Source organism: Microcaecilia unicolor, chromosome 7, assembly GCF_901765095.1.
Source record: "Microcaecilia unicolor chromosome 7, aMicUni1.1, whole genome shotgun sequence".
NCBI classification, from domain to species: domain Eukaryota; kingdom Metazoa; phylum Chordata; class Amphibia; order Gymnophiona; family Siphonopidae; genus Microcaecilia; species Microcaecilia unicolor.
In genome coordinates, this window is record NC_044037.1 from 252,665,044 (window position 1) to 252,690,644 (window position 25,601).

At 43.2% G+C, this 25,601-nt stretch overlaps 1 protein-coding gene across 1 annotated transcript in view; it reads right to left on the bottom strand.

Moving 5' to 3' along the window:
* TNFAIP6 (TNF alpha induced protein 6) overlaps nt 1–25,601 on the bottom strand; it is a 53,059-nt gene that overhangs the window by 25,132 nt on the left and 2,326 nt on the right. The window contains 2 exon segments of the mRNA XM_030210510.1: nt 2,784; nt 3,660–3,796. Of these exon segments, the coding sequence (XP_030066370.1) occupies nt 2,784; nt 3,660–3,796 (138 nt within the window).

Below are 25,601 nucleotides of genomic sequence, written 5' to 3' on the forward strand. Positions count from 1 at the left end.
TGACCGCTGTGCTTGCCAACAAGGGTTTTGCCACCAAGTATTAGGTCTTGTTTGCCAGAGGGATTAAATACTTATTTCCCTCTGCAGAATGCAAATAAATTCATATACTTTCCACAATGTGATTTTCCGGATTTAATTTGTGATGTGCTATCTCTCACTGTTACCAATAACCTACCCTTCAATTATGGGCTGCTCATGTCTTTGTCAGTGGGCAAACTTACAAAATCAGCAAGGGATCAAATACTTATTTCCACCACTGTAGGTAGTTTTATTAGCATAAGTAACTATCATCTGTGTGGGGTACATCAGGCCAAATTTAGCTCCTAGAACTTTAAGGTCTTGTCTCATATTTGGGAATGTTTTTCTTTTAAGCACGGTTGTTTTCAATAGACCCAGAACAAAAGGTATTTTTTTACCCTGAAAGAGTTTATGTTGTTTAGACTTTGTAGTACTAAGAATTTTCAGAGCATGTTGATAACGGCTTGGACGTTTAGCAGTAGAGGTAGGTCTCGAAGGAATTCTGTGAGCCTGTTCAATTTCCAATTGAGGTTTAAAGGAAAGACCAAGGATTTTCGGGAGCCAAGAGGAAAGAAATGCAATTATATCAGTGCCCTCTGAAGTTTCTGGCAATCCCAAAATTCTGATGTTGCATCTACGATTATGGTTAGATAAGTCCTCCAGGTCGAACTGACGCTTCTGGATATTAGTTTCATTTTGTTTAGTTTGTTGTGCTGTTTGTTCAAAAGCCAGTGTTCTCTGTTCTAAATTATTCAGTTGCTGTTGAGATAGATTTAAATTTGGAATTCAAATTCTCCAGTTCTTTTGAAGATTTTTGGTCAGCTCTAGTTGCATTTTGAGCGTGTCCTTCGGTGTGTGAATTTCAGAAAGAATAGCGTCCAGCAGTTTCGATTTGTCTTTCCGCCTCATAATCGAAAGTTAAAGATGCCCATATTTCGACCCAAATCAGGAGATGGGTGTCCGTTTCCCGTGGGCTCCCAAATCGGTATAATCGAAACCCGATTTTTGGCGTCCTCAACTGCAGTCCATCACAGAGGCGAACAAAGATCACGGGGGCGTGACGAAGGCGGGACTTAGGCGTGGTTATTGGCCGAGGAGAGTTGGGTGCCTTTAGCTGATAATCGAAACAAGAAGGGTGTTTTTGACGAGAATTTGGTCCGCTTTATTTTTTCAGGTCCAAGTCCCAAAAAAGTGCCCCAACTGACCAGATGACCACTGGAGGGAATCAGGGATGACCTCCCCTGACTCCCCCAGTGGTCACTAACCCCTCCCACCAAAAAAACCCCACTTTACAAACTTTTTTTGCCAGCCTGTATGCCAGCCTCAAATGCCGTACCCACCTCCATGACAGCAGAATGTGTTCTATCCTCTGACAGCCTTTCCCTGGTTCTGATGTGGGTCTCGGGTGCGTGTGACACCTTTCTGTTAAGGGCACCGCAGAGTCACCTCAGCAATGTATTGTGGTGGGTGTAGGGTATTGGGCTCCGTGATTCCACTAGCTTGTGTTAAATGCTCACGATGTTGGTAGTTGGTAGGCTCTACTCCATGGTGCCTTTTCCTCTGCTTACTGGGTCAGAGTGTGCCCTGTTTTGTTTCCGGTAGTCCATTAGGTAGTGGCCATTTGTGTAAGACACTTTTAGATCCCTTTCATGTGTTAGCCACGTTACAGCACTTAGTTCTTATCTTGAATGTGGCTGAAAGAGGGCATTGTACACCATTCTGCCAGCTCGGACCTACTGCTAATCTCAGTACCAGCGAGACTCGTTGCCAGTGGGGCACAACCTCTGAGCTGCAGTTAACTGTGAGTAAAGCTGCTTATTCAAATAAAGGACGTTTTCAGCGAGATTAGTCTTCAGGTGTGAACTGCTGTGCCAAGGTTATACACCAGCAGCAACAAGTCCTGTCCCTGGAGCACTTTTAGTGGGTACTGCAGTGCACTTCAGGCAGGCAGACCCAGGCCCATCCCCCCCCCCCCACCCGTAACACTTATGGTGGTAAATGGGAGGCCTCTAAAACTGACTGTACCCACATGTAGTTGCCCCTTCACCCCTAAGAGCTATGGTAGTATTGTACATTTGTCCCTCCCACGACCAAATGGCTTGGATTGGGACGTTTCTGAGCTGGGCGTTTTTAGTGTCCATTATCACAAAAAAAAAAACCGCCCATCTCAGAAGGGTCCAAATCCATGGCATTTGGTCCGTCCAAACTGTATTTTCAAAACGAAAGATGGACGACCATCTTTTTCGATAATACGGTCTGTCCCGCCTCTTCACATACCCGTTTTCGGACATAGACACCCATGGAGATGGGCATTCGCGTTCGATTATGCCCCTATTTGTCTGCCATCTTGTCTGGCATTGGAGGATTGGTTTTTGGCCTTTTTAAGCTGGAGGACACCAAGAATTGTTGATCAGATTTTGGAGTTCTGCTCTCTGCCATATCCGGAAAGTGGTAAGTGAAAGCAGCAAGGTGCGATAAGGTATATTTTGGCTACAATAGTCAAATGCAATGATCAGCTGGAGGGGCTCTCACTCCATGTGTCTGTTCACATCAGGCTCCAAGCTCTACCCCCCTGGACATGTAATTCCGATATCTATATTGATTTCCGTAAGTCCTTGTAGGCATTGGGGTAAAACCAGGACTGAATCAGTCTGTCCTGAAAATCTGGAGCCAATTCTATAACCAGCTTGTGGCATTTGAGGACTAGAGTTGCTTACCCCTGACTTGGAATTGTCCCCAAATCATTCATGCACATCTTCCCAAACCCTGGTAACTGTACAGCCAGATGGATTTTCAGGATATCCGCAAGGAAAATGCATTACATAAATATGCTTACATCAGAGACCCACTATGTACAAATCTGTTTCATGCATATTCCTTGTCGATATCTTGAGAATCTGACTATTGGTGGGATCAGCAGTTCAGGTTTGGAAAGCCCTGTATGAATGATTGCCGAGGACCAGCATTCAAATTGGAATGCTGCAGTGGCGTAGGAAGGGGGGGGCGGTGGGGCAGTCCGCCCTGGGTGCACGCCACTGGGGGAGTGTCAGCTCCGCTGGTTCCCTGCTCCCTCTGCCCCGGAACAGGTTACTTCCTGTTCCGGGGCAGAGAGAGCAAGGAACCAGCAGAGCCGACACAGCTCCCAGTGACGTGCACTCGGGGGCGGATCGGCCCTCTCGCCCGCCCCTCGCTTCCTAATTGAAGTAAGAATGCACTCTGGGGGGGGGGTAAGGGTGCGTGCCAAGGGGGGGGGGCGCCGTGCTGCACCCGGGGGGGGGGAGTGCGCAGCGGCGACCCGTGCCAGGTGGCAGTCGCCCTCGCAATGGCACTGGAATGCTTTACAAGAATGTATCCTTTTTTTTCTGTGCACTACAGTAGGTAGAAATACAGAAACTTTTTCAAGGACTGATTCGCTCCAGCTTCTGTTCAATATAGTGGTGAGGAATGGGAAATGAAAATTATATTAAAGTATGTGCAGCAGCTCTTCTACTGATTCAGTAAAGGAGCTGCCTCTTCCACTTGGCCTTGGAATCCTTGGCCTGGAGCCAGAGGTTTGTAAATTTACATTCTGAATTCTCCTGTTAGTAACAAAGATCATAAAACCATGGCACGACTCAATGAGTTTAGAACATTCACGTAACCTATTTCCTTGCTGCCTCTAGCTGTTGATATGTGGCTAGTTTTCCTCCTTCAAACTTACAGACTCCTATGGCTTCATTGTAGGTAAGTTGATATTTTCCAGTGCGAGCTTCTCTGTGATAAACACCTGCGGCTTGCTCTGTGAAATACAAAATTAAGAATAATTTCAGCACTTTTGAGATGTTTAGTGCAGGCAAACAAGTTGATATAATTATCAACAGAAGAAAACGGCAACAGCCCCTCTGTTAATGATTATCTGTGCAATGATGCCTAAGTGAAAAATGGCTATAGGATTGGCAGTGAACAAGGGGGGAAGGTGAGTTCTTACACCTCAGAATAATTTAGAAACAGAGTTATTCCTGTGGGAATACTGTGCAAAAATGTAAAGGTTCTGCATACGTTGTCAGAATTAAACAATACGATCGTGTTGCTTAAGCAATAATTAAATCACAATACAGAAAAAAGAAAAGTTCTTACTTAAAGATACACAGCCTGATACTCAAAAGCACTTACCTGACAGCAGCACCTGCTACCTGGATAATTGCCTCTGTCTGGGGCCATCCATCAATTAGAAAGGCATGGGATAATAGGTAATGTCCTATTGTGGATTAAAAACTGGTTAAAATAAAAAAAGGGAGTAGGTCAGCATTCTCAATGGAGAAGAATAGATAGTAGGATTCCCCAGGAGTCTGTGCTGGGACCTCTGCTTTTTTAACTTTTAACGGTTTTTATTGATGACAAAATTCAAAAATACAACTTCACAAAGGCACATACAAAACAGCTGTATCAAAAACATCACCGGTACACATCCACAGTAATGGTCATCAAATTTATATATTAAAATCCCTCCCCCTTCCAACTATTTATTACAACCTTTCCCCTCCCCCCTTATCCCCCTTTGATTGATGACCTAACCAAAGAAATCACATATTGCAAGTTTCGAATATACATTACTTTAGGCTTGAATTCGTATCCAAATAAACATCTTATTACTTATATTCATCAAACTTTTCCTCCCCGTCTCCTCCCCCCCACCCTCCCCCTTTCCCCATTGAAACAATGTGTTTGAACGATTCAATCAATCAAACCATATCAACAATCATAACTATACAAGAACACGTGCACTCAACTCAGTCCTATCTTCAATCTCCCAGCTCCCATCCCACCTTATCAGTCGTCCAAAGCTGAACAATTAGTGAGCATAGTGTGGGCTCCAAGGAACCATTAGTCCATATAGAGATGTACCTACAGCTCCCAGCAATACATCTCTACTTTGTGGTACATCCGATGAAGTTTTCACTTAACCTCCTTTGCATTCTCAATTATTCCCTTTCCCTCCCTCCCACTCCCACCCAGTCGCCATCTTTCAACAACAATCTTCAACCACAGACAGATACAAGTCCAAGACACACAGACGAGAAAGAGAAAAAAAAAAAAAAAAGAAATTTTTTTATTATTAATGGGGGTATTTATATACACAGATATCCATCATGGTGGGGGGGGGGGGGGGGGGGAGAAGAGGAAGACAGCGATCCTAAAACAGTAGGGGGCCCCATCCCCCCAACCTATATAAATCACTGATCTCCCTGGAGTGTCCTCTCTTTAAATCCTACAGTCCTCAACCCGCATTTAGCAGCAGACTTCTCGCTCTGTGTGGTAGGGAGTCCACATATACTCCCCATACTTCATGGAATTGCTTCAGCCTCTTGGGCGTGCGTTTAGCATATCTAGTTTCAAAAGCCATTAGGGTATGAAATTTATTCTCCACACCCAAAAAGACGGTGGTTCATCTCCCACCCACACTCCTAAAATCACTTTCTTCCCAGAACCCTGCCTTCCGCAGCAGTAGCGTGTATGTTCTGTTCTCGAGATGATAATCTTCATAGCAATCTAACAATAGGCCCTTGGGGAAAGCACAGCCACACACCCAGTTAACTTGCTAAGTATCCAAATATCTCCTTCCAAAAGATCTTAGTTTGAGAGCATTCCCAGAAAGAGTGAAGAAAAGAATTAGTCCCCTGTTACATTTTTGGCATATGGGTGAATCTACTGCCCCTATTTTGAATAATCTCTCTTGTGTGAAATATGCCCTATGGATAGTACGAAATTGACATTCCCTCAAGGTTGCATTAATCGAAATCTCTGGAATTCTCTTTATTAGCTTCAAAGGGCTCAGTCTCCCTGCTATTTCTGGAGTCCATCTGACGACAAGGTCCCCAAATGCCCTCTCCTTAGACTCCCTCTGTATTGCCTTATGTAACCCTGATATCGAAAGTTCCCCTTCTTGAAATTTGTCAAAGAACCCCCGTATTTTGGTTCCCAAGGACGGGACCAGGGCCCCTCTCTCCAAAGTCCTGATATAATGTCTTAATTGCAGATATGCCATCAAATCTTTATGCTCTACTTTTCCAGCCTCCAGCATAACACCCCATGTATATAATTTACCTTCCTCATCTATCACATGTTGTACTAGGGTAAGTCCTTTGCCTGCCCATCGAGCAAAGCTGACATTATCATTTCCCGGTATGAAATTAACATTTCCCCTTATCGGGAGTTGGTCTGATATGTCTCCTCGTCCCCCCAGCAACTTTGTCAGAAATTTCCACGTCTCTCTCATTGCTCTGAGTAGTCTACTCTGTCTTAGCCTATTCGGCAAGGATGCTTGCGGGCAGTGTAATAATGAGTTGAAGTGCCATGGGGAATAGTATGCAGCCTCAAACTCCCTAGGCGTGTACTTTTCCTCTCCCAAGATCCAATCCCCTAGATGTCGCAATAAGCATGCATAGTTATATAAGGATAGATCTGGAATACCTGCTCCACCATACTTCCACGCTCCTATCAAATATTTAAACTGCATGCGTGGTTTTTTCCCCGCCCAACAGAACTGCGAGATCAGCCTCTGGAATTTTTTTCAGATCCTTCTTCAATATTTTAAAAGGTAGCAATTGTATAATGTATAGCCATTTCGGAAACAGCACCATATTGAACAACTGAACTCTGCCATATAATGAAATAGGTAGCTGCTGCCAAGATGCTAAAGTCCGTCTGCAGTGTTCCAATAGGGTATCTATATTTATTCTATATAAATTCCAAGTGCACCTCGATAATTGAATCCCCAGATATCTAAACGAGTTATATTCCACTTCACTGGAAAAGATCCTAGCCAACCCGCTCCCATGGCGTGTTCCGTAGGCATGGCAATAGATTTATCTAAATTCAATTTAAATCCAGAGTATTCACCATATTCCTCGAAACACTCCATCAACGCCGGAAAGGATACCCGGGGATCCACCACATGCACTAATAAGTCATCAGCGAATGCAGAGATTTTGAACACCTGCTTCCCTATCTCCACTCCCTTAATTTCTGCATTGCTCATAATTCTCTAAGCAGAGGGTCCATCGTTAGTATAAAAAGCATAGGTGACAAGGGACACCCCTGTCTAGTCCCACGGTATATATTAATTCGGGCGACAGTATTCCATTCACCTGAATCCTAGCTTTGGGAGATCTATATAGCACTTTCAGAGCGTCCAAAAAGAATCCCGAAACGCCATATCTCGTAAGAACCGTGAACATAAATCCCCAATGTACACGGTCAAACGCTTTCTCAGCGTCAAAGCTGACCAATAAAGATGGCGTTTTCGCTGTTTCCACATATTCCATGGACAGCATTATTTGTCTCATATTATGTGCTACAGTGCGGCCTGCCACAAAACCCACTTGCTGCTCCAAGATCAGCTGAGGCAGCACCTTAGCCAGTCTGTTGGCCAAAATCTTCGCATATAATTTCATTTCAACGTTTAACAACGAAATTGGCCTATATGATGATGGCCTTTTGGGGTCTCTCCCTGATTTTAATAGCAACACTATCTGGGCCAACTGAAGTGATTGCGGTATATTGCCGTCTATCACAAATTGCTTGAAATATGCTTGTAGTGTCTGCAAAATCAAGGGAGACAGCAATTTATAAAATTCTGCTCTAAAGCCGTCTGGCCCTGGCGCCTTGTAGAGCGCACTTTGCTTAACGGCTAATTCTACCTCTTCTATTGTGATCTCTCCATTCAGTTTGCTAGCCTCCCTCTCTCCTAACTCTGGCAGAGTTAAATTATCCAAATACATGTTTCCATCCATGGGTTCCTCAAGGGTCCTGCCATACAATTGTTGGTAATATCTACTGAACACTTCAGCTATTTCCTTGTCAGTTCTCACCAGTTCCCCTTTTGCTTTCTCTATGTGAGTAATAATCCTGGAGCCTCCTGCCTGCCTTATCAACCTCGACATAAGTTTACCCGCCTTATTACTATGCAAAAAGAGCTTATTGATAATATTTGATGGATTTCATTGTCATTTCATGAAGAAGCTCATTTAAGCTAGTCTGGAGCGTCAACAGTAAAGCACGATTCCCGGAGGTAGGATATCTCCCATATTGAATTCTAGTGGCCCTCACCTGTTTTTCTAGACGTATGATTTCCCTATCTCGCAGTTTCTTTTGGAAAGAGCAGTACGCTATTGTCTCCCCTCTTAATACCGCTTTTGCTGCTTCCCAATATAGTATCGGTTGTTGTTTATGTTCTTCGTTGTGGTATTGATATTCTTCCCATTTTTTTAAAATATGCTCTCTAAAATGGGGGTCTCGATATAATTTCAGCGGAAAGCGCCATACATATTGCTGATCTTTGCTCTCTCCAAATTCTAATGTATACCATACAAATGCATGGTCCGATATGCTATATGGCCCAATCCCCGCCTCCCCTACCCGTGAAAACATCTCTCTAGATATCAACCAATAGTCTATTCTAGACTGTGTACCATGTGCTCTAGATAAATGTGTGTAATCCCGTTCAGTTGGATGCAAAATCCTCCATACATCTATCAGTTCTAGTCTAGTGCAGAACAGTGCAATACCTTTGTCTGGATTATTACTGACCTTTAGGGGTTCCCTGGATTTATCCTGAGTGGGATCGTGCACCATGTTGAAATCTCTTCCCATTATCAGTGGCATTTCCCCTAAACTTGTAATCTTACCAATTAATCCTCTCACCCATTTTTGGCTGTATGTATTGGGTCCATATATATTGCAGAGCAATACAGGCAATTTATTGAGTAATACTTGCAGTATCAAATATCTACCTTGTGGATCTTTCCACGTCTGTTGTATAACTACATCTACACCCCTCCGAATTAGTATCAGCAATCCCGCCTTCTTTCCTATTGCTGGCACCTCTGCTACCTGACCCACCCACCAACAGCCAAATTTGAGATGTTCCACCGTCGATAGGTGGGTCTCTTGCAAAAATGCAATATCTGCCCCATGTCTATTCAAATCCCGCATTATTTTTTTCCTTTTAATTGGTGAGGACACTCCACTAATATTCCAGGAAACAAACTTTAACAGCTTCATGTTATCTCATCCATTGTGAGCTTGTCTCCATCCCATATTATTAGGGTTGGTCTAGGGCTGTCCCAGCCATCAGCCCCCGACCCCTTCCTCCTCCGCAAGTTCTCCCCCCCATCCCCCCACAGCAGCAAGAGATACAAAACATTACAACATACAACACATCATTACAAAAAAACGGACGACTTATTTCTCCCCCCTCCTTCCCTCCCCTCCTCCCCCTCCCAGCCCTTCCACTGTCAGGCGAGGCATGTTCAATTTTTACCCTCCCTCTCATTCCCCTTCCCTGAATCCCCCCTATATCCTTCCCCTCCCTCCCATATCTATCCATTGTGTATAATGGACAAGGCCCGTGTGAATGATCTCCCAGCCCCATCCCCCCCCCCCCCCCACCCCTGCCTATCTAGTCCCGGTCCGCCCACCAAGGGCAAGCAGGGTTCATCTGTGAGTGCCCTCTATACAGATTTCTATACAAATATCAGTGCTTCCCACCATGAACCATGTCAGCTGAATTATGCATGTCTGTCATGTAGAACCTCCCACCCCTGTTCTTATCCTTTTCAGGTATCACAAGTATATTACATTTCTTTCTTTAACACAAGGGCATATCTCCAAAGCACCCAGCCCCCCAAAGCCCCACAGATTCCCATGGAGCCCCGGAGGCCAAGCGCCCCGAAAACATGCCTAATAGCTCTTTTTTCTCTTTTTTTTTCTTTCCTTCTCTCTCCAATTGAGTCCTCCTACCACTGTTTTCATAATGCTCTGTGCAAACTTGTATTTCCACAGTCTGTATCTCCATGCATGCTTGTGTGAGTATCCAAGGATTATATATAGAGTCTGTTTTGCAGCTTTTTGTAACCCTTTATACTCCACCCGAAAAAGGCATCTGCTCTTCCATGTTCTATATTCCTAGTCCAAAATCCACGCACATTATTATGGTTTCCCAAAACTAGTACACCATCACTGTCTTGTTTCTACTTCCTTGTCAGCATCCTCAGTTCTCAAGTTAAAGTTCCATCTATTATCTTTCAGTTTTAATTGGGTGCATTATGGCAAGCGGCTTGTACTGGCAGCATTCTCCGGCAGCCCCTGAAGGAACAGCCTGGCGGATTCTGGGGTGTCGTGGAACTGCGCTTTACCCTCCTGGAACACCTTTAATCGGGCAGGGTACATTAACGCAAATTGAATATGGCGCTTATGCAGCTCTGTGCATATAGACGCAAATGCTTTCCGCATACCTGACACTCGCGTTGAAAAGTCCTGAAAACATAGTATAGTTTTGTTTTCATATTTTAGAGGCCCCTTCGTTCTGATAGCCCGCAAGATATCCACTTTGTGAGCATAGTTTAAGATTTTACAAATGACCACCCTGGGTCTGTCTTCTGGTGCCCTACGAGGCCCCAGCCTGTGTGCTCGTTCAATTCGAAGAGGCCCCACATTCTGAGATAGCCTTAAAGTATTCGTCAGCCATTCTTCCAGAAACTTACCCAGATCCGCTTCTGGGAGAGATTCGGGCAGACCTACAAGTCTCAGATTTCCCCTTCGGGATCGATTTTCCATATCATCTGCTTTGTCTTCTAAGTCTCGCATTTTACTTTGCAGTTTCTCCGTCAGCGTCTCCAGCTGTTTCATTTTGTCTTCTAAGTCTGAGACCCGCTGCGTGCACGCCGTAAACTCTCCTTTGAGCGCCTCTACGTTGCCGTCTACATTATCAAGCTTGGCGGACAAGGTTTGCAGTTTCTTATCCAGCGTAGCATCTATGGCATGGGTGACCTCCGCAACAATCTCCGCCACCCACGCGGAGCTAACCGAAGTCGGGCCTTCGCCATTGCCCGCCGCCATCTTGGGTCCGCTCTTAGATAGCTTGTCTTTATCTCTACGAGTCGCACGTGCGGTCATCAGCGCTGATCCGATCTCCCTCCGGCGCACTGGGTGTTCCTCTATCGTTCCCTTCGCTTTTTATGCGTGGGGCACTTGTTTTCGATCGTTATACAAGGCGGGGTTGGCGGTTGGGACCGGGAGCCTCACTCACCGACGTCTGCTTCTCTAGCACGACATCACGTGACCCTCGGACCTCTGCTTTTTTAAACATATTTATAAATGATCTAGAGGTGGGAATAACTAGTGAGGTAATTAAATTTGCTGATGACACAAAGTTATTCAAAGTTGTTAAATCGCAAGAGGCTTGTGAAACATTACAAGAGAACCTTACAAGACTGGGAGACTGAACATCTAAATGGCAGATGATGTTTAATGTGAGCAAGTGTAAAGCAATGCTTGTGGAAAAAGGAACCAAACTATAGCTATGTGATGCAAGGTTCCACATTGAGTCACCACCCAGGAAAAGGATCTAGGTGTCATCGTTGATGATATGTTGAAACCCTCTACTCAGTGTGCAGCAGCAGCTAAGAAAGCAAACAGAATGTTAGGAATTATTAGGAAAGGAATAGAAAACAAAAAAGAGGATGTTAAAGTGCCTTTCTATCACTCCATGGTGCGCCACACCTCGAATATTGTGTGCAATTCTGGTCACCACATCTCAAATGCATTAGAAGAGGTACAGAGAAGGGCAATGAAAATGATAAAGGGGATGGGATGACTTCCCTATGAGGAAAGGCTAAAACGACTAGGGCTCTTCAGCTTGGAGAAGAGAAGGCTGAGGGGAGATATGATAGAGGTTTATAAAATATTGAGTGGAGCAGAATGGGTAGACGAGAATTGCTTGTTTACTCTTTCCAAAAATGCTAGGACTAGGAGTCATGAAAACAAGCTACTAAGTAGTACTACTACTACTACTTATCATTTCTAAAGTGCTACTAGACGTAAGCAGCGCTGTACACTTGAACATGAAGAGAGAGTCCCTGCTCGACAGAGCTTACAATCTAATTAGGACAAACAGGACAAACAAGAGAAAAGGGAATATTAAAGTGAGGATGATAAAATAAGGGTTCTGAACAAGTGAATAAGGGTTAGGAGTTAAAAGCAACATCAAAAAGGTGGGCTTTTAGCTTAGATTTGAAGACGGGCAGAGATGGAGCTTGAAGTACCGGCTCAGGAAGTCTATTCCAGGCATATGGTGCAGCAAGATAAAAGGAACGGAGTCTGTAGTTAGTGGTCAAGGAGAAGGGTGCAGATAAGAGAGATTTACCCAGTGAACGGAGTTCCCGGGGAGGAATGTAGGGAGAGATGAGAGTGGAGAGGTACTGAGGAGCAGCAGAGTGAATGCACTTATAGGCCAATAAGAGGAGTTTGAACTGTATGAGGAAATGGATAGGAAGCCAGTGAAGTGACTTGAGGAGAGGGCTAATATGAGCATAACGACACTGGCGGAATATTAGTCGTGCAGCAGAATTTTGAACAGATTGAAGAGGAGAGAGATGACTAAGTGGGAGACCTGTGAGAAGCAAGTTGCAATAGTCTAAGCGAGAGATGATAAGAGTTCTGGTAGTGTGCTCAGAAAGGAAAGTGCGAATTTTGGTGATATTATAGAGAAAGAAACGACAGGTTTTAGTAGTCTGCTGAATATGTGCAGAGAAGGAGAGGGAGGAGTCGAAGATGACCCCAAGGTTACGAGCTGATAAGACAGGAAAGATAAGTGTGTTATCCACAGAAATAGAGAATGGGGGAGGAGGAGAGGTTGGTTTAGGGGGAAAGATAAGAAGCTCAGTCTTGGTCATGTTTAGTTTCAGATGGCGCTGAGACATCCAGGCAGCAATGTCAGACAGGCAGGCTGATACTTTGGCCTGGATTTCGGCTGAGATTTCTGGTGTGGAGAGGTAGATCTGGGAGTCATCGGCGTAAAGATGATACTGAAAACCATGGGATGAGATCAGAGTACCAAGGGAAGAAGTATAGATGGAGAAACGAAGAAGTCCCAGGACAGATCCCTGAGGTACACCAACTGACAGTGGGATAGAAGTAGAGGAGGATCCACGAGAGTATACACTAAAGGTATGCTGGGAGAGATAAGAAGAAAACCAGGAAAGAACAGAGCCCTGAAATCCAAGTGAGGACAGCGTATCAAGGAGTAGGCTGTGATCAACAGTGTAAAAAGCAGCAGATAGATCGAGAAGGATTAGGATAGAATAGAGACCTTTGGATCTGGCCAGGAACAGAGATCATTGGAGACTTTAGCAAGCGCTGTTTCAATTGAATGAAGGGGGTGAAAGCCAGATTGAAGTGGATCAAGTAGTACATTTAAAACAAACCAGAGAAAATATTTTTTCACTCAACATTTAATTAAACTCTAGAATTCATTGCCAGAGAATGTGGTAAAAGCAGTTAGCTTTGCAGGGTTTAAAAAAGGTTTGGATACTTTCTTAAAAGGAAAGTCCATAAGGCATTTTTACATTATATTACAAAGCATTTCTATACCACTGAATTCACCAGGATTCTAGCGGTTTACAATATTTAAAAAAAGTACCTAGAAGTTTAGATTAAAACCAAAACTGCCTTTTAGGAAATTTAGATTAAATACATTTTTTGAAAAGATCGGTCTTTACATTTTTCTTAAAGAAAAGGATAACTGAGAGATGAAACAAGGATAAAAATCACTCCAAAACCTAGATGCTTGAACTGCGAAAAGCCTGTCAAATAGTATAAATCTCTTCACTCCCTTAATAGAGGGACAAGCAAAAAATGAGTTATAACAAGATCTTCTGTCCCTAATTTATGGAGTAAATTCAAAATGATCTAATATATAAGTTGGACATTCACCATTTAAAGCCTTGTATAAAAGACCAAAGAATTTAAAGATCATCCTTGCCTCTATAGGTAACCAGTGCAGTTCAATAAACTATATAGAAATTGTATTGTTCTTGTGCAATGAAAATATTAATCTGTTCTGGATTGTTTGCAGCTGTCAAGTGACATGTCTAGCCGTACCAAACAGATGAGATTACAGTAGCCCAACTTAGACAAAAGCAATGCCTCTACCAATAGTCTAAATTATTGAATTATTAAGATGGGCTTGGGAAAATCCACTGCTAATTTCTAGGATAAGCAACATAAAATCCGTTTTACTACTCTGGGATCTTGCCAGGTACTTGTGACCTGGATTGGCCACTGTTGGAAACAGGATACTGGGCTTGATGGACCTTTGGTCTTTCCCAGTATGGCAATACTTCTTATGGTAAACTGAGGGGATGAAGAGACTGTTAGTTGTCGCTGATCATAAAGTTCGTGAAGGAGTATAGGTTGAGATGACAGAAGCAAGTGACTTTGGTAAGTACTTTATAAAACAGCGACTAGCACTTACGTATGTAAAAGCCAATTACTGGCACTTCTGACATAAGTGCTAGTATTCTATAGACTACATATGCACTTGCTCCCGGAGTCTGTATAAGTTGCATGAAGTTGGGAGTAGATCACAGATCCACACATATACTAATTAGCTGATTAGTTGCTAACACTATAATTCATTTGGCAGTAATTAGGAGTTACGAGTGGATCTGCCTTACATCCTCTTCTATAATATGTGTGCCTAAATTTCATAGCGTGAAACTGCAAAGGGGTGTGGTCAGGTCAGGGGTGTTCCCAGAATTTAGGCAAGATGTTACAGAATGATGTCATTTACCTGCTTAACTGTCATCAGTTGGGCGCCAGCATTTACACCAACCTGTGAAAGGTATAAATGTTCACGCCTAAAGTTAGGCACAAAATGCGAGCTAAGCTAGTATTCTGTAAAGTTCATTCGCACAGAGCATCCTTTGCAGAATACTAGCTTAGGGGCCCTTTTTATTAAGCAGCAGTAAGCCCGCCGCGGGTTTACCGCGCACCAATCCGGAACTACTGCTGGTCCAATGCGGGCGCCGGTGCTAGTTCCACCCCCAGCATTTCCAAGCATGGCATACCACTAGGTTAGTGAGGCAGCCCTTACCGCTACCTCAATGGGTGGTAGTAAGTGCTCCTCCTGCATGGCCACATGGTAAGTGCAATCTTACCACATGGCCATTTCTATATAAAGGGCCTCAGAGCACGGCAAAAATGACCACCGCTTTAAGCACAGGCAGTGGTGAAATGACACCCCCCCCAGGTACATGCCGCTGGGGGGGGTGCCGCGGCGTGCACCTGTCGCCTCCGAGTTCGCATGTGTTCACTGCTCCCTCTACCCCAGAACAGGGCGACAGGCGCGTGCCACGGCACCCCCCCAGCGGCGTGTACCCGGGCGGACCGCCCCCCTTGATACGCAACTGAGCGCAGGGCCCCTTTTACCGCAGCTAAGTAAAAGGTACCCTTACCGTGGGTCATCCCGGTGCCTAACTTTGGGCATCATTTAATGAATTCCCCCCTTGGTGCCTAATAGTAGGTACCAAGTTATAGAATGAGAGGGATGGTTATCTGGAGAGTGGCCCTAAATATCACTGTTATCTGGATAACTTGGGCAGAGAGCAGCCTACCTCGATGTTCAACACAGCTTTCAGGATAGAAAATTGCACCGAATATCCAGGAATATTTATAAATGCTGCAGCCAGCATTTAAAAGAAATGTTGACCATGGAGTTTAAATATTGACTCAGCAGAATTTTAAAGATACTGGGACAGAATTCCCTTGGTGGTAGTGTAATAGACTGGCATGACTAAATCTTCTGATTTCAGGGAGTTTCAGAATCCATGTATACCATGGGTGGAGCTCAGAGCTGTTGACGGTGCTGATTTCTTGCAACTGCCAAAACTTGTGATGTATGTGGTTCTTTCTACAAACATCAGCAGTGGAAAAGTCACTGCTGCCTGCAGCTCCTCCTGGGCTGTGAAGACCATCAATTTAGATATTTTGATTTTCAAGGATTTTAACCATAAGGCATTTTCACCCTCAATTATATTCCCCTAACCCCAGTTCTCCTTCCTCGTCCCCAGCTCATTTTCCCACCTTTTCTTCCCCTCAACTCTTTTTCCCATCCAGGGTGGCCTCTTTCATTTCCTGAACTAGGTAGAGGTAGTCACCTAGAAAGCCAGGCCCACCTTTATTTCCAGTTTTTGTGTATTTCCAGTCCTATAAACTTCTTTCATAAATAACGAAATGATTTACAGTCAAATAAAAATCATTGAATGCGTCCTTGCCCACTTCCCTGACATAGTCTCTACCCCTTCCATCAAGCCCCCTGCCACAGTGCACGGATGATGATCCAATGATGATCCAATCCTGAGGATACTGGCCACTGCCACTGTAGCCACTGACTGCTGTTCCTGGCTCCTGACAGAGAAGATGAGAGTCTAGCCTTTTATGGAGGTTTTATTTTAATTGCTCTAAAATCCAGAAACATATTGTACAGGGTAAGGCAGATTTTTTTTCCAGTTTTCTCAGCAACCGCTTTGAATTTCAACAAGAAATTTTACGTACTTATTTGGTGGTCATTCTTACATATGACTATTAAACAACATTTAATTATCTTGTGTTGATATTACTGACATTTTAGCTTTACCACCTAGCAATTTGTGCGCATTAAAAATGTTCAAGCTAAAACACAGTAAAATACCATCATTCAAACGATACAATTAACAATATGTCAACATTTTGCAGTCACGTTTAATGCTCAAAGTATCCACACCCAGCTTTAACATAGGCCTTCAGTTGCTTTGGTCAATTGTTAACAGTTTTTGATCTGAAACCTTGTTCTCGCAGTGTCTGGATTCTCATTTTGCCCACTACTGAAACCTTACCCATGATTGCCATTACAATCTAAAATGCTTTTAAAGAAATTATCTGTAAATTATCATATTATCAAATACAAATTATTCAAATTCAAATTATTGTTGACAAAATTCTACATCACTATGACATCATTAACAATACACTAGTACCCGTTTTTTTTTTCTTCAAATAATGATAGTTTTGCAGTGCAAACATTTTTGAACACATGGAACTCACTGGGTGGTCATGCTAAAAAGTCTGTAATTTCGCTGTGTCTAAAGATAATCTCATTCTACTCAGCACATAAGCATAGATAGTACCAATAAATAAAACTGTAAAATTTCACGTTGAAATTCCATGCAGTTGCTGACACTTTACTGTTTTTTTGCCTCAACTTGTATATACTGCAGTGGCCCAGCTAGGCCTCTTAAAGGAATAGCACCCAGATCTAACCATCCTCCCCCCCCCCCCCCCCATGTAAATAATAAATTGTACAAATACATTATTATTTTTGAGTCCTATTTACAGGATGCCAGAGCTAGGCCGGAGAAGAATTGCTAGTGGAGGTTTTCTGAAGCTGGCAGCAGCTGGGACAAGATATCGGTTCAGGATCTGATAGGAGGACCAGAGGGAACCTGTTCCTACTTCTCCACACACACTGCTCTGTTTGACTGCTACTGCAGGTGCAGGCACAGAGGCGCAGTCATGGAATGTAGTTTGGAGCAGCAGGATGGGTTCCCGTTGGTCCTTTGTCAGGTCCTGAGGAGCCACCAGTGGCTCCTACTTGTCTTCTGCTGGCCAGGGATGGTGAACCTCATCAGTCACACTGCTCATTCCAATTTCTACCTTCATGTCAGTAGAGCTCAAAATAGCTATACATTTTTTTTAATGTGCATTTTTCAGATACATTCTTCAACACATACATTGAAGGGAGAAAAGTAAATATGGTTATAACTAATCACCAGTACCCTCACAAAATGTCAAACTACTACACATTCTGCCACAACAGAGGGAAGCATAAGAAAAAAAGAGGAGAAAAAGGACAGAGGGGGCTCTAGGAAACCAAAGAGGCTTAGGAGAAAGCCTCATACATCAAGAGGTATCAAAAAGAAGAAAAAACTGTGAATATACAAAGGCAGCAAATCACATAGCATGAGACTGAGATAAATTATTAGCGGGCTCCTCTACAGGAGATGTCCTAATTCTTACAAAGTTCTGGAACTCATTTGGGTAGAAATCAAAATCTTTATCCCCAAATTAACAAAACGTGTGCAAGGAAACTTAATTAAAAAATGTGCTTCCAGAGCCACTATTTGAGACTTCAAAAAGGTCTTGCATCTCTTCTGCGTAGCTCTGTGTAATTAAGAAAAAACACGTTTTTATATCTAAAAAGAGACCCTCCTCTTTTGCTCCCACCATATTAAATTTAAAGAAAAGTTTCATAATCTAGTTCCTGTTGAATTCCAAGACAAAAGTGGTAATCAGGGTAGAATTAGATAGAACATTCTTTTCAAGGTCTCCAAAAATCCCTTCCCGGCTATCTGCAAAACTTCCTCCTGCCCACCAGCCATCCTTTACCTTGAGCCCCAGAACCAACATAGTATACCCTGGAAAGCGGGGGTATAGAATCCTAAACAGGTCTGTAAACAGTAGCATCTAAGCATATCTCTCAGTGTAATAAATGGAAAATGACCACTTAAGGTTCCAGAAATGGGTTAAAGTTCTGTTCTTTCAGCAAATTTGGTGCCTGGCTTTAATGTTTTTGATGTTTTACATATTTATAACTATGACCAGTTGATATTTGATTTTGGCTGTATTGTTTTTAAATACTATTATGTTTTGTTGTAAAGTGCCAAGAATTTATTGATGTACACCATTAAATATTTCTAAATAAATAAATCAAATCTTGGAAATTATCAAGCACTTCTAATTTCTGATGCTTAAAGGACTGTGGTGCCGTGAGCCAACTTTTGCATTTGTACCCCTCTCCCACTTGCAGTCTGGTATGTCTCTCCCCCCACCCATCTGTGATCACAGTATGTCTCTCTCTCTCAAGTGTCCCCCCTCCTGTTGGATCAGGTGAGGCACTGGCTCAGGGCACTGATGATGCACTGATAATAAAGGGTGCCATAATCCCAGTAGGGCATCTATCCCTCTAGAAGTCTGAAGGTAGATCAGACTTGGATTATGATGCCCTTTATCCCAGAACTCTGGGCCAGTGCCTGATCTGGTCCATAGATTCATTTGGCCCTGGAGGCACAATCCCTTTGTCCTTTGTTAAGGCCTGGTTACAAGTTTGAACATTTTAATCTGGTAATCCAAGTCAAAAAGTCCCTTCCCTTTACTCTTCCAATTTCTTTTCCCGGGAATGAACTGAATTCTGAAGCAAACCTGAACTCCCGATCTCTCAAAAATTGTACTAATGCAGATGTCCATAGTTGAGAGAGCATCTCATAAATTATCTAGATTAACAGACACATGTTTACTCGGTCCCACCGTTTTACCCTGAAACCTGGTTCTATCAGTGAAGCTGCCACAGGCCCCTCTACCTGGTCCACAGTGAAAGATACTCCTTCCACAGATCCTTCCAATGCAACCAAATTTGGGGTTGTCACTGTCATTGTGGAAGTAGGCTCAGCCACTGGTGTCCCTCCTCCAATGGCCAAGAGGCAGCAACTTGCATTCTTCCTCATAAAATGAAGCTTAGTTGCCCAATAACCACTGGGTCTATCTGGATCTCCTACAACAATCTCTAGCTCTAGACATCCTCCTCTTTGGTCCAACAGAGGCAACATGAACCCAGAGAGAGTTGACTGGATTAAAGCAGCCTGAGAAGTTAACACAGGAGCATAAGAACATAAGAATAGCTATACTGGGTCAGACCAATGGTTCATTTAGCCCAGTATCCTGTTTCCAACAGTGGCCAATACAGGTCACAAGTACCTGGCAGAAACCTAAACACTAGCAGCATTCCATGCTACTGATCCCAGGACAAGCAGTGGCTTTCCCATGTCTGTCTCAATAGCAAGACTATGGACGTTTCCTCCAGGAACTTGTCCAAACCTTTTTTTAAACCCAGATATGCAAACCACTATTAATCCTCTGGCAATCAACTCCAGAGCTTTACTATTCATTGAGTGAAAAAATATTTCCTCCTATTTGTTTTGAAAGTATTCCCATGTAACTTCATTGAGTGTCCCCTAGACTTTGTACTTTTTGAAAGAGTAAAAATTGATTCACTTCTACTCGTTCTACACCACTCAGGATTTTGTAGATTTTAATTGTATCTCTCCTCAGCTGTCTCTTTTCCAAGAAGAACCCTAACCTTTTTAGCCTTTCCTCATATGAGAAGAGACCCGTCCTCGTTATCATTTTGGTTGCTCTTCTTTGAACCTTTTTTAAGTCCGCTATATCTTTTTTGGCATACAGCGACCAGAATTGAATGTAATACTCAAGGTGAGGTCGCACCATGGATCGTAAACACTTACCCATGCTGACTCTGGAAAAAGTGCCCAGTCTCTGATTTCCAGTCTAATCTTCAGGAGCTCATTGCTGTGCATCTGCACCCCTCTTTTTTCATAACTATGCATTTAATTATTTAGTTACATTGAGATTTGGAAGGGGTGCTGAGGAAGAGGGAGAGGCAGCAAGGGAAGGGGAAAAGAGTCAGGAAGGAAGGTGCTTGGAAAGCAATGAAGGAGGCCAGGGTAAATGCTAGGGAAGAGGGGAATGAAGTAGATACTGGAGAAGGGGGAAAGGAAGCAGGAATGGATACTGATTAAGGAAGCAGAAGTGGATGCTAGGAAATAAGTCGAAAGAGGCAGGAAGAAAAATACTGCAGAAGGAGAAATGGAGGGTTAATGCAAGGTTAATTGTAGAAAGGGGTATAAATAGGCCTTAAATCAAACCTTAACATCAATAAAAAACAAGGTAGAGAAGGTTGATGAGTTGGAAAATTTTAAAAGCAATTAAAAAAAAGGAGAATTAGAGGTTAGAGAACTGAAATATGTCAGAAAAGTGGAGAGGAATGAAAAGAGATACTAATAAAAGATAAAAATGATAAGAGAAATGGGAGAGTTGCATCCCTGGTACTGGCAGTACAAAATGGTGATGCTACAATGGAAACAGTTCACTAGGTGCAAACATAAGATGGATGACCACCCTCCCCTGTCACCTGGAAAAGTTATGTGCACAACAGAGGTGATGACTTGGAGAAAGGGAAGGAGGGGCACTGCTGTGCCAGAGCTACTGCAACCAACAACAGTTGGTAAGAAGGAGGGAGGAGGGGGCACATGGCCATGGGTTTGCCCAGGGCCCTAATACCATTATACCAGCCTGTCTCCTATCCACCAGTTTGTCCTCCTAAGAATTGTCTCTGCTTCTCAGCTTGTCCCGCATACTCCCTCTCATCCTGCCACTGTTACCCCCCCCCCCCCCCACACACACACACAAACACTCTTTTGCCTTTCCAGCTCTACTATTCCACCCACAGCTCAATTTTCAGTCTCCCTCTCTCCCCTACACCTCCAGCCTAACCCAGTTAGTCTTCACCCTTGTTTGCCTCTTTCACTAGATTCTTTTTCTAGCCAGTTCCCACCAGTCTCTATCTCCATCCACTAGCCTTCACCAACCTGACCCCAGCAAGTCAGCCCTATCAGTTGTCAACCCAACTTCTAAAGGGGTTGCCTCCACCATTTATGTATTTATTTATATTCCACAATTCACATATTCAACTGCCAAGACTGTCACTGAAGGTCTCAGCAGCCATTTTGATGATGAAGACGGCAGGGGAGGGAGTGACTGGTGATTGTTCTTGCCATGGCTTAGGCAACTAGACCACTAGGGTTTAAGGTAGACCGGGTGTGGGACTGATGGGTAGGTCTAGAAGGGGGCAAGAGAGACTCAGTCTGGTCGTGGAGGGGGGGGAGCGGATGCTGTTCAGAGGTCGGGGAGGGTTTCAGTTTCAGCTGAAACTGAATGGCAAATTTTTGTTGAAAGTTTGGTTTTGGCTGTTGGCCAACCTGTAATCTTAATAGACAGCATAGGGCATAAAGGAGCTGGAACACATATAGACAGAAAATAAAGAATAGGAATTGGATAGAAAATAAGGGTGACTAACAAGGAAAAATTGCATAAAACCCAGAGTTTTGGAAACGGAAGGGAAATGTAACAATGAAGCATACTCCTTTCAGGGATATGTCACATCTTCTAGCAGGATTACAACACGAAGTAACCATCTGTGGGGACTGACTGTAAATGGCATACATTTCTCCTAGCTCTTCCCATAGATGGATGAATTGCTGGGTTGGATCACACATGTGTCATCTCAGGAAGCCCATCCATATATCATTTCAGTTCTGTTGCATTGGTTAGCTTCAGATTTTGTTAAGAACTATAACATCAAACTTATATGAAAATAGTTTCTTTGTTTGTATGGTAGCTCTCCCCCAAACTTTGGGCATTTTCTGTGAATTCATTAACTGGGAAATAAAGAGTATATATATATATATATAGGGCCAGAAATATGTTATAGAGAATACAACAGAGTACATGAACTCATGTCAGGAACACATTTTGAATTTCTGCATTTCTGAACAAGGACAGAATACAGTATGAAAATTTAAGATAGCATTTGTATTACAATACCTTGCACTGTTCTGTGGTTGTTCAGCACTACATGGAAGTTTTTTTTTTAATTATAACATGAATTTTGCTGTTCAGAAATAGTGAAGCAAGCGGACAAGAAATAAGACTTCAGAAAAAGCTTCTTTATCAAAGGGTCACAATGAATTTCAATGTGAAAGAGTTTTACAAGGTATACAGAAGACAGATTCCTCTTAAGGAAAAGTTTCAACATCCACACACCAGAAGAAACATTTAAAGTATTGTGTTTGAATCACAACTGCATAGCTCTGCTAGAAACAGAAAAAGAATTCCAAGAGGAAAACACTTTCAAAAAATGTTTGCAGTAGAACATCCTAAGAAAAAAAACTGAAAGTAATGAGTGTAGTTTCCAAGTTTATGGGAAACACTAAACCGATGTCAAGAGTGAAAAATTTGTGAGAATACCAGTGATTCTAAATCCTGCTGAGCAAGCTGGTTCCCTTAAAGTGGATTTTGTCTCATGTTTTCTGAGTTGATATCTAAAACAGATCCTGACCATGTTTGAATGAGTAATCTAAACCAAAGAACTTTTTCACTCCTGGAGATAGGAATTCATGTGAAAATGTGAAGTTTCAAGTTTATTCAAGTCACTGCATGCTCTTGTGCAGCAAAAGCCTAATAGCATTCTCTCAATGAGCACTATGTTATCCTGTATTTCACCAAGAAGACATATAGGACTAGATTCTATATATGGCACCTGAAAAATTGACGCCGAAAATAATTCCATGTAGGCATATTCTGTAAACCGTGCCTAGATTTAGAATCCAAGTGAAACTTGGAGTAAATACCGGCGCCTCAGTTAGGTGCAGTGCAGATGCGCATCGATTTTCGGAATGCCCACAGCCTGCCCTTTCCACACCCATGGCCACACATTTTGGCAGCACACATTAGAATTTACACGCACCATTTTATAGAATACTCCTAGGAAGTTGTGAGCATAAATTAATCAATGGCAATTAGTGTCAATAATTGCTTGTTAAGTGGCAATTATCAGCACTGATTGGCTTGTTAAGTGATTAAATTGTGTGCACAAATCCAGAATATGACTGGGTTTGCGCGTGCAATTTCGGTTGTGCTATGTAGAATCCACGGATTAAGTCTTTCCTTGCATCTAAGCAGAAAGAAATTGTTGCATATTTTTAATGATGTATTGCCTGTCTTGTATCTGGAGTTATGGTGCATTAACAAATATAACTAAGACATGTTCAGCTAGACAGATAAGTGGAAGATTTAAAAATTCACTGGGCCTGATCTTCAAAAAAAATGATTTAAGCAGTGGTTCCCAAACCTGGTTCTGGAGGCACTCCAGCCAGCTAGGTTTTCAGGATACCCACAATGAATATTCATGAGAGAGATTTGCATGTACTGCCTCCACTGCATGCAAATCTATCTCATGAATGTTCATTGTGTGTATAGGACCAGGTTTGGGATTTAAGCATGGAGGACAGGTTCCTACCCACCTAAATTACACTGAGCCGGTTAGGAGGGCATATTTAGCAGCACTTACTTGGGCAAAGAGACTGAATGTCCCCTCTGATCACTGCGGCACTCCCTACTCCACAGGCCAGTTGGGTTTTTAAGATATCTCTAATGATCTCTCTCATGCATATTCATTAGGGATATCTTGAAACTCCAACTGATCTGTGGAACCTTAGGACAGGTTTGAGTTTCCCTTCCCTAGACAGTGCCAGGGTGGTCGGGGGTGGGGGTGGAATCTGGGCGGAGCCCAGAGTTATGCAGGTACCAGCTATATTCAGTGCTAGTGCCCCTATAGTTAACTGATCAAGCACGACTGCTTAAAAAGCATTCCTAACTCTGCCTGGCTAGCTACTCAGGTATAGCATCAAATATCAGTTGTCTGGGTGCTGCCACTGACCCATATACTCAGTGGCTGCTGTCTGTACAGCTTGGCACTGAATATCCAGGTCTATTTTTGTCAGTGGGGGTCAGCACCCAACTATTAATATTATTAGAGCAGCAGGCTGTGAACCAGAGAGAGCAGGGTTCAAATCCCACTGTCACTGCTATAGATCTTGGGCAAGTCACTTAACCCTCCATTACCTTAGGTACAAACCTAGGGGCCCATTTACTAAAGCTTAGTGTGTGCTAATGGAATTAGCATGTGCTAAATGCTAAGAAGTCCATTTTATACCTATGGGCTTCTTATCAAATACCCCTGGATTCTGCATATGGTACCCAGATTTGGGAATGCTCCCGAAAAGCACACGCAACTTAATTGGCTAACAAACTCTTAACCATCAATAATTGGGTGTTAACAACCAGTTATTAACATTACTTGGCACCGATTAGGATTTGCATGCGCATCTGGCTGAGCTGTATTCTATAATGCTGGGCACCTACATTCCATAGCATATATTTCAAAAGGAGGCGTGGCCATGGGAGAGATATGGATGTGTCAGGGGTGTTCCAAAAAGTTGCATGCATTGTTACTGAATAATAGGTCAGTGTGACCAACTTGGGGGCCAGCATTTACATCAGGTATCAGCATAAGTCTGGCACCCAAAGTTAGGGTGCAGGAATCTGTGCTAAGCATGATTCTATAAAGGTCGCATGCCCTTTATAGAATCACACTTAGCACCGATCTTCTCTGGCACCCATTTTTGAGCACCATTTATAGAATCTGTCCCATAGTGCACACTAATTCTGTTAGCATGCGCTAATTTTTCTTTTTTTTAATTTCTAGAACTCTTTATTGAAAATTTAAAAATAAGATTACATCATGTGGAGGGGCATAATCGAATGGGGACGACCATCTCTAAGGGCGCCCATCTCTAAGGACATCCCGGCGAAGGGGCGGGGAAACCTCTATTATCACTGCGGCACTCTTTTGTTTCGATAATACGGTTGGGGACCGAAATCTCAACATTTAGGTCGACCTTAGAGATGGTCGACCTAAATGTTGAGATGGGCGACCTTAGAGATGGTCGTCCCCAGTTTTCGGCAATAATGGAAACCAAGGACGCCCATCTCAAAAACTACCAAATCCAAGGCATTTGGTCATGGGAGGAGCCAGCATTCATAGTGCACTGGTCCCCCTCACATGCTAGGACACCAACTGGGCACCCTAGGGGGCACTGCAGTGGACTTCACAAATTGCTCCCAGGTGCATAGCTCCCTTACCTTCGGTGCTGAGCCCCCCCAAAACCCACTCCCCACAACTGTACACCACTACCATAGACCTAAGGGGTGAAGGGGGCACCTACATGTGGGTACAGTGGGTTTCAGGTGGGTTT